Here is a 14,559-nt window from a genome sequence, read left to right as displayed (position 1 = left end):
TAGTTGCTTAAGCTGTATAGAGAGAGCTTAACATTACACCGGGCCACCGCAAATTGTGTTAAGTGAATTAAGTTGTGCTGACGATCCATCAATGGTGAACAACCTACCATCTGACGATGACGTCGCCTGACGTTCCATTCCGTTTCCTTTATGTAATTTGTGATCAGCCTATAGTGCACAGTTTTATTGTGAGTCTAAGGATCTTTTAAGATGGGAGTAGATTACATTAGATTCAGTTTTCGTTCCATTGACACAAAAAAGATATGATTCCCGTGGGAGTGAAACATGTCAGAAAGTATGACATGAAAACATAAAACATTTGAATATAATACTAACTACCCTGATCATTTGTCAGGAGGTAGTCGAAATAGGTTAATACAACGCAGTAAACTGGAACAGCTAATATTTACAGAATTTACACAGTCAGAATGAAACACTGTTATGCACTATTAATAAATTTATCATACACAAAATACCTAATCTTGACAGTTGTGACCTAGAGTTGTCAAAACTGAAATCTAACAGTTATTTTTGCTTAAGCTGGCTTAACATTCTCTGTTAAATATCCATCTTTAGAGTAGAAGGAGTTGCCTATCAAAAAGTCTTTCAAACTCTGTTTAAACTGTGCTTTATCTAAAACCAAGTTTTTAATGGTTGCTGGCTATTTATTGAAAATGTGTGTTCCTGAAGAAAGGACCCCTTTTTGGACCAAGGTAAGTGAATTTAGGTCTTTATGTAGATTGTTCTTATTCCTAATATTGATACTATGTATTGAGCTATTGGTTGGAAATAGAGATGTATCACTTGCAACAAATTTCATAAAGGGATAAATATACTGACAAACAGTGGTTAGAATATAAAGTTCCTTAAACAGATTTCTACAAGATGTTCTTATATTTACACTACAAGTGATTCTTATCACACGCTTTTGCACCCTACAAACTTTTGCTTGGTTTGATGAGTTGCCCCAGAATATGACATAATAGAATGAAAGTAAGCAAATTATGCAAGTTTTGTAATATTTATATCTCCTATATCTGACATCATACTCACCACAAATACAGACTTGTTTTGGTGCTTAAGCAATTCTGTGGCATGCTCTTCCCAACTGAATTTATTATCGAGTTTTATTCCCAAAATTTAACAATGTCAACCTCTTTGATCGGCATGTCTTCATATGTTATACTCATGCTGGAAGAAAATCTCTTACAGGGCCTGAACTGCATATAGTGGGTCTTCTCAAAGTTTAATGATAGTGAATTAGCTTTAAACCAGTTAAATTTGATTACAGCTATTTTTGAAATCTGTCTTTGATTTGCTACCTATTGCACAGTTTTTATCATCTGCTAACAAAACAAACTTAGCATCTGGCAATGTAACAGATGAGAGGTCATTAATGTACACAAGAAAAAGCAATGGGCCCAAGATGGAACCTTGAGGAACATCACATGTAATTTGTTCCCAGTGAGATGAAGACTGACTGCTTACTGCACAGGTATTTCGAAACGACACCCATTGTTTCCTGTTAGGTAGATAAGACTCAAACCATTTCGCAGCATTGCCAGTGACACCATAATATTCTAATTTATTTAAGACAATCCTGTGGTTCACACAGTCAATGGCTTTCAGCATGTCATAGAAAATGCCAGTAGCCTCTAATTTATGAATTAAGTACATTTTCACTGTAAGTGTAAACAGCTTTCTGTATATCAGAACCCTTCGGAAATCCAAACTGAGACTTGAGCAATATATTATTTGCAGTCGGCCGTTTAAGGAGACCCTTGAACAGAACCTTTCATTTCTTTTTTTTATTTTTTTTTTTTTAGGAAAGCCCCGAAAAAGTGAAACTGGTCGATAGTTTGATGGTATCTCTTTTATTTCCCTTCTTGTGAAGAGGCTTAACTTCAGCATATTTTAGCAATTCTGGAAATGTTCCGCTGGTAAGAGACTGATTATGCAAATATCTTAAGATAGAACTAAACTCGCATGAGCACTCTTTGACTAACTTTGTTGATACGTTATTAAACCCATTGGAATACTTAGATTTTAAGGGTATTATGACGAATGCTACTTATTTAGGAGACATGAGTGTCATATCCATTTTACTGAAGTTATTTTTAACGACTGGTCTCAGTTACTCCATTGCACTGTTCACTGAACCTGATAACCCCAAACTGTCAGTAACAGAAGTGAAGTTCTTGTTTAAGAGATTTGCACCACTACGTGTACTTGTCACCAAAATCTCATTTATTTTTAGAGCTATGTGTTCCTCTTCCTTTTTGGCCCCACCTGTCTCTGTCTTCGCAATATCCCTTACAGTTATTTTGTAACCTGATGTAATTATCTTTTTCTCATATTGAAACTGCTTCGATTTCTGGATTACTTGCTTCAATATTTTGCAGTATTCTTTGTAATACATTACAGTTCTAACATTAGAGCTGTTCTTAGACAGTACATACAGTCTTTTTGTACTACGTGATATCTTTTTTCCTTGTGTAAGCCACAGTTTATTTTTTTGACTTCTGTGTGATTTGAGTTATCATTCGATGTAATTTTATATACTTCCTGCAGTTAAAAACCAGCCTTTAGGCATCCTATATTTCATAAATCATTTTTTTAATACGGAAGTGCAAGAAATACGATGACGTTCACAGTCTAACATAACAGTCGCGACACTCACTGCTGTAAAAGTTGTTGCCGTTTGACAGATGGAGCGACACTAGCGCTCCAAGCGGCGGGTAAGGTGAACGTCAGACGCGTCGTAAGCAAAATGTTTGTTTGCATCCATTTCCTACGTAATTTCCGATTTATTCGAGTTATTTTCTTGCCTCCAAGAGTTTGTGTGGTATCAGAAGGCATATACGTTTCTAAAAATAATTCTAAAATATGCGCAAGTATGGACAAAAGCCATGAATAGAGTGGCAAGCTACAACACATTCATGAAGAAACGCTTGTGACATTGGACAGAATTGCAGCTTACCACGTTGATATCAAAAGAATATAAACACACAGATTCACATGTAAGAAGCACAGACACGTACCTCTACATGCAAAAGTGATCGACAGCTCGTTTATCGTTCTGTAGGCTTACTGTGTTTGTCATTGTCTCCTGTTGCCACAAGTACGACCTTCATCTTTATATTATTCTAAGTGGGACAAGCAACTGCCAAATAGTGGGAGACATAGGCTGGAAACACTATAATGAGCTGATTACATTACATTTCACGAAAAACCAAATATTTGAATAATTTTCAAACAATCTGTCTGTAGGCACTTTCTTTGTCCCGTAATAGTTTCGCTTCTCGGCATTCTGACACTTCACACGCTTTTGTAAGACACGAACAGCTACACTTAATTTAACCACTTCATCATCAAAGCAGGTCTGTGTTGATGATTCACACGAATCTGGCACTGATACATGGAGAGTCGAACTGGCTGCTTCTGTGTCATAGGACTGTTTTACAGCTTTAGATTGACTGTCGAATCTTTGTGGCAGTTTCTTCTTCATCGGCAGCTGGGGGGGGGGGGGGGGTTATTTGGAATGTCAAACAGTGTGGGTACTGCATTCCAAACGAGTTTGTTATTGTCTGCGTTCATGAACCGGTTTTGTTCGAAATGTAGCGAACAAAAGCTAATATTATTATACAGGTAAACTGGGTCTTTCTTCATAAGGTCTTCTCGTCTGCTATTAAGTAGCCATTTTCTGCTCATAAAACGAAACATTCATCATTTATACACATACAGTTTGCAAGTGAATCCTGACGATACAGTTTAGTAACATGATGGTATACACCTCCCAGGATCCTTAGGAAACCTAAAAAAAGACAGCTGTGGTGTCTTCTTCCTGTTGTTGCTGCAATTTATTGCGCTACAAACGTTCCCGATGGTAAAAACCATTGCATAAATCAAAATAAACAATCACTATTCGCTTTCACGATCGCGCCGAACTCACAGTTCAACCTACCGGCCGCTTGGGGCGCTGCTGGCGCTGTAACAACAAAATAAAGGCGAAGTGTCGCGACTGTTATGTTAGACTGTGATGACGTTCTTCTTATCGCAGACCGCAGAGTGTAATTCCAAGGATCAGAGAGTATGATTATGATTTATGAGTAAGGGCAGTAAAGGGTGCATATCTTTGTACGAATGTCTTTGAGTGCTCGTGTGTATCCTGTGTGTAGTTGTAAACATTTGTGTATAGTGTAAATCTAGTGATCATGGTGAAATTAACGCCGGACTTGATTTATCAAGCTATGCAGTACATTAACCCTGTAAGAGATCGCGAATTGGATTTAAGAGGTTACAAGATACCAGTTATCGAAAACATGGGAGCAACTTTGGATCAGTTTGACTGTATAGATTTTTCGGACAACGACATCAGAAAGTTGGATGGATTTCCACTTTTGAAACGTCTGAAATGGCTGTTACTAAATAACAACAGAATTGTTCGTATATCTGAAGGTTTGGAAAAGTCCTTACCAAGTTTGGAGACGCTTGTGTTAACCGGAAATCAAATACAGGAACTGGCGGACTTGGATCCACTGGCAAGCATCAAATCACTAAGAACTCTAAGCCTTCTGCATAATCCAGTGACTACGCGACAGCATTATCGTGCATATGTTATTTTCAGAATACCACATTTACGTGTACTGGATTTTCGAAAAATCAAAATGAAAGAGCGAGAAGATGCAGCTGCTCTATTCAAAAGCAAGAAAGGCAAGGAGCTGCAGAAAGAGATTGCCAAAAAAGCAAAAAATGCATTCCAGAATGCAGCTGCTGCAGGATCTTCAGAGGAACAGAAGCCTACAGGACCCACAGCAGAAGAGCTGTGGAAGATTAGAGAAGCTATTTCGAAGGCCAGTTCATTAGAGGAAGTGGAAAGGCTCAACAGACTACTTCAAGCGGGGCAAATACCTGGGAGGGCACATCCTCCAGGAGTTTCCCAAATGGACGAAGAGATGGAAGAAGAGTCGTCACACAACCGCTCGATGATGAATGGGAACTGAAGTAACATTGGTTTTGTGAGTTATGTTGCTGAAAACTATTAATATCTTTAAGAACCGTTTATTCTTATGACATTTGTGAACATGAGTAGTCTCCCTGTTTATTATATTAATCAGTTTTTTCGACACAAAACATTTATGTAAATTGTCTTAAAGTGTATCTCAAAGGTACTTCCTTTCCTTTTATTAAATTCTGATTGAGGAAATGGATGTGTAGAGACTTATATTCTAATGTGAAACATAACAGTCAATTTGACACACATGATTTGTGCTATTTGTAAGCTTATATTTTAATTTATGTTACATTGGAAGTTTAATTTATGTAATTATGTAAAATATTCGCTACATTCTCTTGAAGTACAAACAGAGAGATAGCTCCTAATAAAGTTTTGTTATAAAATGCGACGACTGCTTCTGAATTATTTATGATGTTATTGTGCAGATTATATCTCTTAATTTATTTCATTTTTGGGTAAAAGTTAAACATTGGACCCACTTGCATATTTCAATGTGGTGTGGATGCGAAGATTATGCTTCGCTACCAGTCAGTTTGATACCAAAATCAGATTTTCTGCTTCCTCACAAAGATGTGGAGCAGCACTACAGACCACTCTGTGACTAGAATCAGGATTTCAAGATTGGACTGATACATAACTTAAGCTGATTTTTTGGGATTTAAGTTGTCTTTCCCATTTGGCAGCAAGTAATATGTCTAATGTAGAATTAAATGGGTTTCTTAAATATTCACTGTGTGTGCAGGCTCAATACTTGCAGCTTTCTGTTACATTGTTGGCAACATTTGACCCATGCTGTGTTGTGGTAATGTGATGTAGATATTTGTATAGTTGAATCTATTATACCGGTAATGCACTCAACTTTGCCTTTGCTGCTAGTTCATCCAGTATCCTAGGAAAGTTGTAAGTACCAAAATGGAATGTGATATGTAGTAATTTTATGTGGGATTGTGCCACAGCCTTCATGCAATTATTGAATATAATCATTTTCAAATATAGCTGTAAAAATGACTTTTTTATGTTGTGATTGCAATTTTGAGTATTACTCGTGTTCAGGCAGACATTTCAAATGCAAATGTGCACAGTCAATAGACCCAACGCCAAGCAAGTCAGAACAGTGTCCAAGTGATAGAATGCACAAACAAAAAATAAGATGTAATTCATGTGGATTGGTATAGAGAAATCATGACAATCTAAAGTTGGTGGTTACACAAGTTTTCAAAAGGTGTTTCATGAGATCACAGAACCTGTATTGTAGTGCAATGTGGCGTTTCTCAAATTTAGTAATTATTACAGCTACTCAATAAACAGTTTTATTAAAATTGTTTTGCAAGACATAGTTACTGACTAGTATTTACCATCAGAAAGCGAAATATTTTGTGCTGGTAGACACATATAAAAGTGAACATTGTCTGTCTTAGGCATGACCCTCATGCTCACAGCAGGTGGCACCTCTTAACCTTGGGACTGAGTGAGCTGTCTTCATAAACTTTTCTACCTATCCCTGCCTGTTACCTCAGGAAAGAACTAATAACTCCAAATGCTAGGGCAGTATGCATGTCTGTTGGTGGTACTAAATATTCCATATTGTGAAGATAAGTACTGTTCAGCAATTGTGTATGTCCACATTTGTCTTGCTGTGCACTTAATGGAGGTGCTATCCTGCGGTGACTCAAGGGTTCAGAATAGAGATTTGTTATATTCTCGTGTGAAAGTTTGTAACAAGTTGCTTGTGTGCTTCAGTCTATTGGAGAAGGGATTGTCATCATCAGTCTTTCAGTTGGTTGGCAGCTCTTTGCCTGCATTTGTTAGAAGCTAATGTCTACATAATTGGAGACTCCTGTATTGTGTGTAGCTTTTTTGAAAATGGTAAGTCACAGTATTCCTTGGACTACCTTCTGTTGCAATGTTCTTTCTAGGGCATTTCCAAGCAACTGGATGCATCATATTCTGTGGCCTCTCAGTTGTTGTAGCTCAGTACAATTCATTGTTTCCATTTGTTAGCTACAATCTCAATTTATATGTGCGTCCCTTCCTTTGTGGTGCAGGTTGAGTTTATGTTTTGTTTTTGTTTTCCAAAATGCTTTCTTATCTGGTTGTTTACCTTTTTATGTTACCATTTTTTTTTACTTTTGAACTTCATTACATGTGGCCTCCAGCCACTCGTCTTTGGCTATTTTACTTCCTTGTTAACTAAATTTCTTGGTCTATTTTTCTCCTTTACAGTTTTTCCGTGTTCTGTTAATTCTTTTATGTGATCATTTAACTGTTGTTTCTTTGGTGTGTTTTGTGAGAGACCAATTGTGATACTTGCTGCTGCTTCAATTGCTTTTTTAGATTTCTTTCTGACTATAATTGGTGTAATAGCACCCTTTGCACCCTAGTTTTATCTTTGTATAATGTCTTCCTGGATGGTTCTGAATTAATCTATTTGTTATCACTAGCTCTTTCTCTATGGTAAAGCTGTACAGTCTGTTCTCTTTGATTTCAATATCCTAATCCAAACCATCCTGTCGCGTGAACTTTTTTTATGTCTCCTACCACAACACTCTAGTCACCTGTAATAATAAGATTCTCGCTCTTTCTTACTTAGATTCAATAACTTACTCAAGTTGTTCACTCATTTCTTCTAGTTTATCATCACTGTATCCAGGTGTTAGCATATATAGTAGGATGACAGTTAAATGTGCTCGTCCTGCTTTCAGTTTCATTGGCATTGTTCGGTCACTATACAGAAATTAGCTCTTCACTTTTTTCCCCACCATTCCTTGGACAATACTATACCTACTCAATTTTTATTTTATTTATTTATTTATTTACTTTGCTCATGGTCATCTGACTGTATTACAGAAAATTGTCACCGTGGAAATCCTCTTCATTTTTCCATTTAACTTGGGCATTCGTAATATATTTATTGGTATCATCTCTCATTTTACATTGTTCAAACAATGGAAGATCTAGGAAGGCCTGAGACTGCAGTTGTGTGTGTGTGTGTGTGTGTGTGTGTGTGTGTGTGTGTCTATTGTTGATGAAGGTCTTAATGGCCAAAAGCTATAATTGGAGAGTCTTTTTGTTGTGTCTATCTGCGACAATGCATCTCCTCCATATGGTGATTTTTATATTGTTCAGTTTACTAAAAACTCCCAGTGATATGTCATTCCTTTTATGTAACTTCTTGGGTTAATGGAAGCATCCGATCCCACCAGTCTGCTTTGACCTATGACTTAATTACGTTGTGGTGTGTGACATCACTACAGCACGGAATTTTGAGTTGATTCTGTTTGTAGATGTCGTGTTGTTATATTTGATGGTGGCGGATGTGGATGTGCTGAGTTTAATGTATGGTATTGGGTTCATTTGAGTTTTCATTGTTATTGTGCTAACATGGTTCCGAGTTTAGGTATTTGGTGTGATAATGTGGGTTGTGGGAGTGTTTTCAGTGAGTTATAAAGTTGTTTTTTTTTATTTTTTTAAAGAAAGATGTGTTTGGCATTTATGTTAGGTCTGATTAGTTTGGTATTTGATGTAAGGAAAGAAGCCTAATTTTTTTAATTGTTTTTTTTTGTTAGGTATTGATATGACAGTGAAGTTCATGAGTGTATCACTACGTTTTGAGGTGGGTGATGTCTATCATAAAGTTTCTGAAGGTTTTCGGTCTTATTGCTGAATATGTTAAGGTGTCATGTTTGTGGCAACAACAGAACACACTGGGTGATGATCATTTGTCTTATTTCAAAATACTTGTTTACCTGGTTGTATTTTTTAAATCTGTTGTAGATTCGTGTGAGAGTTCATATTTCACAAATTGCTGCTTTACAGTTTGTTGTTGTTGTTGTGGTCTTCAGTCCTGAGACTGGTTTGATGCAGCTATCCATGCTACTCTATCCTGTGCAAGCTTTTTCATCTCCCAGTACCTACTGCAACCTACATCCTTCTGAATCTGCTTAGTGTATTCATCTCTTGGTCTCCCTCTACGATTTTTACCCTCCACGCTGCCCTCCAATACTAAATTGGTGATCCCTTGATGCCTCAGAACATGTCCTACCAACCGATCCCTTCTTCTGGTCAAGTTGTGCCACAAACTTCTCTTCTCCCCAATCCTATTCAATAATTCCTCATTAGTTATGTGATCTACCCATCTAATCTTCAGCATTCTTCTGTAGCACCACATTTCGAAAGCTTCTATTCTCTTCTTGTCCAAACTATTTATCGTCCATGTTTCACTCCCATACATGGCTACACTCCATACGAATACTTTCAGAAATGACTTCCTGACACTTAAATCAATACTGGATGTTAACAAATTTCTCTTCTTCAGAAACGTTTTCCTTGCCATTGCCAGCCTACATTTTATATCCTCTCTACTTCGACCATCATCAGTTATTTTGCTCCCCAAATAGCAAAACTCCTTTACTACTTTAAGTGCCTCATTTCCTAATCTAATTCCCTCAGCATCACCCGACTTAATTAGACTACATTCCATTATCCTTGTTTTGCTTTTGTTGATGTTCATCTTATATCCTCCTTTCAAGACACTGTCCATTCCATTCCATTCAACTGCTCTTCCAAGTCCTTTGCTGTCTCTGACAGAATTACAATGTCATCGGCGAACCTCAAAGTTTTTATTTCTTCTCCATGAATTTTAATACCTACTCCGAATTTTTCTTTTGTTTCCTTTACTGCTTGCTCAATATACAGATTGAACAACATCGGGGAGAGGCTACAACCCTGTCTTACTCCCTTCCCAACCACTGCTTCCCTTTCATGTCCCTCGACTCTTATAACTGCCATCTGGTTTCTGTACAAATTGTAAATAGCCTTTCGCTCCCTGTATTTTACCCCTGCCACCTTTAGAATTTGAAAGAGAGTATTCCAGTCAACATTGTCAAAAGCTTTCTCTAAGTCTACAAATGCTAGAAACGTAGGTTTGCCTTTCCTTAATCTTTCTTCTAAGATAAGTCGTAAGGTCAGTATTGCCTCACGTGTTCCAGTGTTTCTACGGAATCCAAACTGATCTTCCCCGAGGTTGGCTTCTACTAGTTTTTCCATTCGTCTGTAAAGAATTCGTGTTAGTATTTTGCAGCTGTGACTTATTAAGCTGATAGTTCGGTAATTTTCACATCTGTCAACACCTGCTTTCTTTGGGATTGGAATTATTATATTCTTCTTGAAGTCTGAGGGTATTTCGCTTGTTTCATACATCTTGCTCACCAGATGGTAGAGTTTTGTCAGGACTGGCTCTCCCACGGCCGTCAGTAGTTCCAATGGAATATTGTCTACTCCGGGGGCCTTGTTTCGACTCAGGTCTTTCAGTGCTCTGTCAAACTCTTCACGCAGTATCTTATCTCCCATTTCATCTTCATCTACATCCTCTTCCATTTCCATAATATTGTCCTCAAGTACATCACCCTTGTATAAACCCTCTATATACTCCTTCCACCTTTCTGCCTTCCCTTCTTTGCTTAGAACTGGGTTGCCATCTGAGCTCTTGATATTCATACAAGTGGTTCTCTTCTCTCCAAAGGTCTCTTTAATTTTCCTGTAGGCAGTATCTATCTTACCCCTAGTGAGACAAGCCTCTACATCCTTACATTTGTCCTCTAGCCATCCCTGCTTAGCCATTTTGCACTTCCTGTCGATCTCATTTTTGAGACGTTTGTATTCCTTTTTGCCTGTTTCACTTACTGCATTTTTATATTTTCTCCTTTCATCAATTAAATTCAATATTTCTTCTGTTACCCAAGGATTTCTACTAGCCCTAGTCTTTTTACCTACTTGATCGTCTGCTGCCTTCACTACTTCATCCCTCAAAGCTACCCATTCTTCTTCTACTGTATTTATTTCCCCCATTCCTGTCAATTGCTCCCTTATGCTCTCCCTGAATCTCTGTACAACCTCTGGTTCTTTTAGTTTATCCAGGTCCCATCTCCTTAAATTCCCACCTTTTTGCAGTTTCTTCAGTTTTAATCTACAGGTCACAACCAATAGATTGTGGTCAGAGTCCACATCTGCCCCTGGAAATGTCTTACAAATTAAAACCTGGTTCCTAAATCTCTGTCTTACCATTATATAATCTATCTGATACCTTTTAGTATCTCCAGGGTTCTTCCATGTATACAACCTTCTTTCATGATTCTTAAACCAAGTGTTAGTTATGATTATGTTGTGCTCTGTGCAAAATTCGACCAGGCGGCTTCCTCTTTCATTTCTGTCCCCCAATCCATATTCACCTACTACGTTTCCTTCTCTCCCTTTTCCTACACTTGAATTCCAGTCACCCATGACTATTAAATTTTCGTCTCCCTTCACTATCTGAATAATTTCTTTTATTTCATCATACATTTCTTCAATTTCTTCGTCATCTGCAGAGCTAGTTGGCATATATACTTGTACTACTGTAGTAGGCATGGGCTTCGTATCTATCTTGGCCACAATAATGCGTTCACTATGCTGTTTGTAGTAGCTTACCCGCATTCCTATTTTCCTATTCATTATTAAACCTACTCCTGCATTACCCCTATTTGATTTTGTGTTTATAACCCTGTAGTCACCTGACCAGAAGTCTTGTTCCTCCTGCCACCGAACTTCACTAATTCCCACTATATCTAACTTCAACCTATCCATTTCCCTTTTTAAATTTTCTAACCTACCTGCCCGATTAAGGGATCTGACATTCCACGCTCCGATCCGTAGAACGCCAGTTTTCTTTCTCCTGATAACGACATCCTCTTGAGTAGTCCCCGCCTGGAGATCCGAATGGGGGACTATTTTACCTCCGGAATATTTTACCCAAGAGGACGCCATCATCATGTAATCATACAGTAAAGCTGCATGCCCTCGGGAAAAATTACGGCTGTAGTTTCCCCTTGCTTTCAGCCGTTCGCAGTACCAGCACAGCAAGGCTGTTTTGGTTATTGTTACAAGGCCAGATCAGTCAATCATCCAGACTGTTGCCCTTGCAACTACTGAAAAGGCTGCTGCCCCTCTTCAGGAACCACACGTTTGTCTGGCCTCTCAACAGATACCCCTCCGTTGTGGTTGCACCTACGGTACGGCTATCTGTATCGCTGAGGCATGCAAGCCTCCCCACCAACGGCAAGGTCCATGGTTCATGGGTGGGGGGGGGGGGGCTTTACAGTTACATATTCTAAATATAAATTTTAAATAACACGTTAAGTAAATTTTAACTTTACTCCACCCTCTTGGTCAAAACAAAACATAACCTCAGAATTCAATGTTTGTGACTATGTGGTTCGACAAACAAGGATGCGAAAACAGAAATGGGCATTTTATCAGATTCTAAACTAAAAATGGGGAAAGTTGTTGGTGATGAAGTGATAAAGATTGTTACTGATTTCTATTAAATGATGAATATACTCTAATGTTACCAGGACCAAAAGACAAAGTTAACATTCACAAGAATGTGTATACGCAAAAAAGAATCATCCTTTACAACTTAAGAAAACTGTACTCTTGTTTTAAATGGGAGAAGCCAAACGTTAACAATGCTCTTTCCAAAATTTGTTCGCTAAGAGCAAAGTGGTGGATTTTAGCGGGTGCTGCCGGCACTCATACAGAGAGAGTGGGGGGGGGGGGGGGGGGGCGGGCAATTCCACCAAAATGTAAAACTGCTTGTGAATGCGGAAAATACAGAAGAAATATACAAAGAACTTATAAAATTTCTTGTATGTGATTCTGAAAACTACTACCGCATGCTTAATCATTGTGATAATTGTCCCAGTGATCACAAACTGTTACAATTATTATAACAGAAATTAGCTTACAAAGGTGCTGATGATGAAACTGAGTTCAGCCAGTGGATAAACATAGATCATCAGCCAGAATTGATCAAGCAGTCTTCAACTGCTGGTGAATACATAGACTTGTTGGTAACAAAGTTACAGACACTTAAACCACACTTATTTTTATCTAAGTATCAGTCAAAAGCTCTGAAAAAATTGAAAGAAAATCTAACCCCAGAAAAAGCAGTTATGTTAATGGTATTTGCTGAAAACTACAGTATTGTAATACAGAATGAAATTCAGAGTTACCGTTAGACAAGAAGCAGCTGCACAATCTATCCCACGTGTGTTTATATGGTAAATGAAGAAAGTAAATTGTAATAGTGAACCACTGCTTTATTAGTGACGATTAGGAATATGATGTACGATTTGTAAATGCTGCCCAAAAGAAATGGTTAAGTGGCTGGCAGAGCATTACCCACAAGTGAAGAAAGTGCATTATTTCACTGATGGGTGTGCTGCTCAATACAAGAATAGGAAAAAGCTTTAAAAATTTGTGTGAGCACAAAAACGATTTTTCTATTGATACTGACCACGCCCTTTTCTGCTATTTTGCCACGGTAAATCGGTGTGTGATGATTTGGGAGGAACTATAACATGAATATTGAGAAGAGCTAGTCTTCAACAAGATGATGACGCACAAATAACAACTGCATCTGGTGAATACAATTTCTGAAAAGCTAATTACAAATGTATTTTTTGCACTTCTTTCATTAGCAAAGTCATAGCAGCAAAATCTTTCACTTTCTTAACAATTTCATCAAATTTTTCTTCTCTATGATCAGAATCTTCAATACTGCAATCTATTGCCCAGCACAGTTTTCTTTCCAAAACATGCTTCATTTCTTCTCATTTTACCATATGTAGCCTTGCTGTGATTTGGAATATAGGGAAGTTTTAAGGGAGAGCACCCCATATCATGTAACGTTTTATTTGAATCCTTAGTACTTTGACTTTTTAGTACTGATTCATGAAATGTCACCTCTGGGTCCTCTGCATCACTTTCATTTCTGTCACTGACATCAGTTGTCTGTTCACAAATCTTACAACATGTTGTCCGTAGAGTTTGGCCTGAGATAAGCAAACTGACCTCAAAGATCTTTTAACTGTTTGTGTATGTTTTTTGAAAGGATCACAAGAAGTTCTTTGATGACTTTCAAAAACTTTTGAGTTATAGTACCTGTGATGTCCACAGTAGCATTTTCTTCAGCCTGTGGAAAGCTTATATTGGATCGCAGCTATATCAAAACTCGCTGGTCTTCACTCAGCTATTCTATTTTTTTTATTTTTTATTTTATTTTATTTTATTTATTTATTTATTTATTTTTTTTTTTTTATTTTTTACTAAGGTGCAGGTTATCAAATGAAGTGGTGTGTTTAGTAATTTTCCAGTAGGCCATGAATTCACATTTTCCATTGCAGTTAACTGAGCACTAATTCACTTAAAACATACTTTATACAAGTGAAATGATAGGACCGCACCCCAAACAGATCTGACCTGTCCTATAGAAAGACAAAGAGCAGCTGAGGTCAGATAGACTAATTGTTGCATGCCATTTATTCTCAACAAGAAACTTCAGCAATTGTTGCATTGTTTCATGCCTATAAAGGTTTCAAACAAGTTACTGCTGCCTAAGAGCACTTTTTATCACTGTGAAGAGGTGATTGGCTGAACACATAAAGCATATATATTACAGTCTTTCAAAAATTACTGAATTAGTGAAATGAAAGGAAATAAATTTT

The 14,559-nt window shown here is 37.6% G+C and overlaps 1 protein-coding gene across 1 annotated transcript; it reads left to right on the top strand.

The window, feature by feature from the left end:
• Positions 1–4,125: 4,125 nt before the first annotated feature.
• LOC124798314 (U2 small nuclear ribonucleoprotein A') lies at positions 4,126–5,367 on the top strand. The gene is made up of 2 exons (XM_047261652.1): positions 4,126–5,103; positions 5,135–5,367. Exon 1 carries the CDS (start codon positions 4,215–4,217, stop codon positions 5,001–5,003), a length of 789 nt encoding a protein of 262 aa, XP_047117608.1. The 5' UTR covers positions 4,126–4,214; the 3' UTR covers positions 5,004–5,103; positions 5,135–5,367.
• The last annotated feature ends 9,192 nt before the right edge of the window (positions 5,368–14,559 follow it).

The sequence above is a fragment of the Schistocerca piceifrons genome, chromosome 5 (genome assembly GCF_021461385.2).
Source record: "Schistocerca piceifrons isolate TAMUIC-IGC-003096 chromosome 5, iqSchPice1.1, whole genome shotgun sequence".
Classification (NCBI taxonomy): domain Eukaryota; kingdom Metazoa; phylum Arthropoda; class Insecta; order Orthoptera; family Acrididae; genus Schistocerca; species Schistocerca piceifrons.
Note: the sequence above shows the minus strand (reverse complement) of the source record. Positions and strands in the feature narration are given on the sequence as shown.

Excerpts from the sequence above, each read along its gene's own strand:
- LOC124798314 (XM_047261652.1), top strand. The coding sequence starts at position 4,215 with ATGGTGAAATTAACGCCGGACTTGATTTATCAAGCTATGCAGTACATT.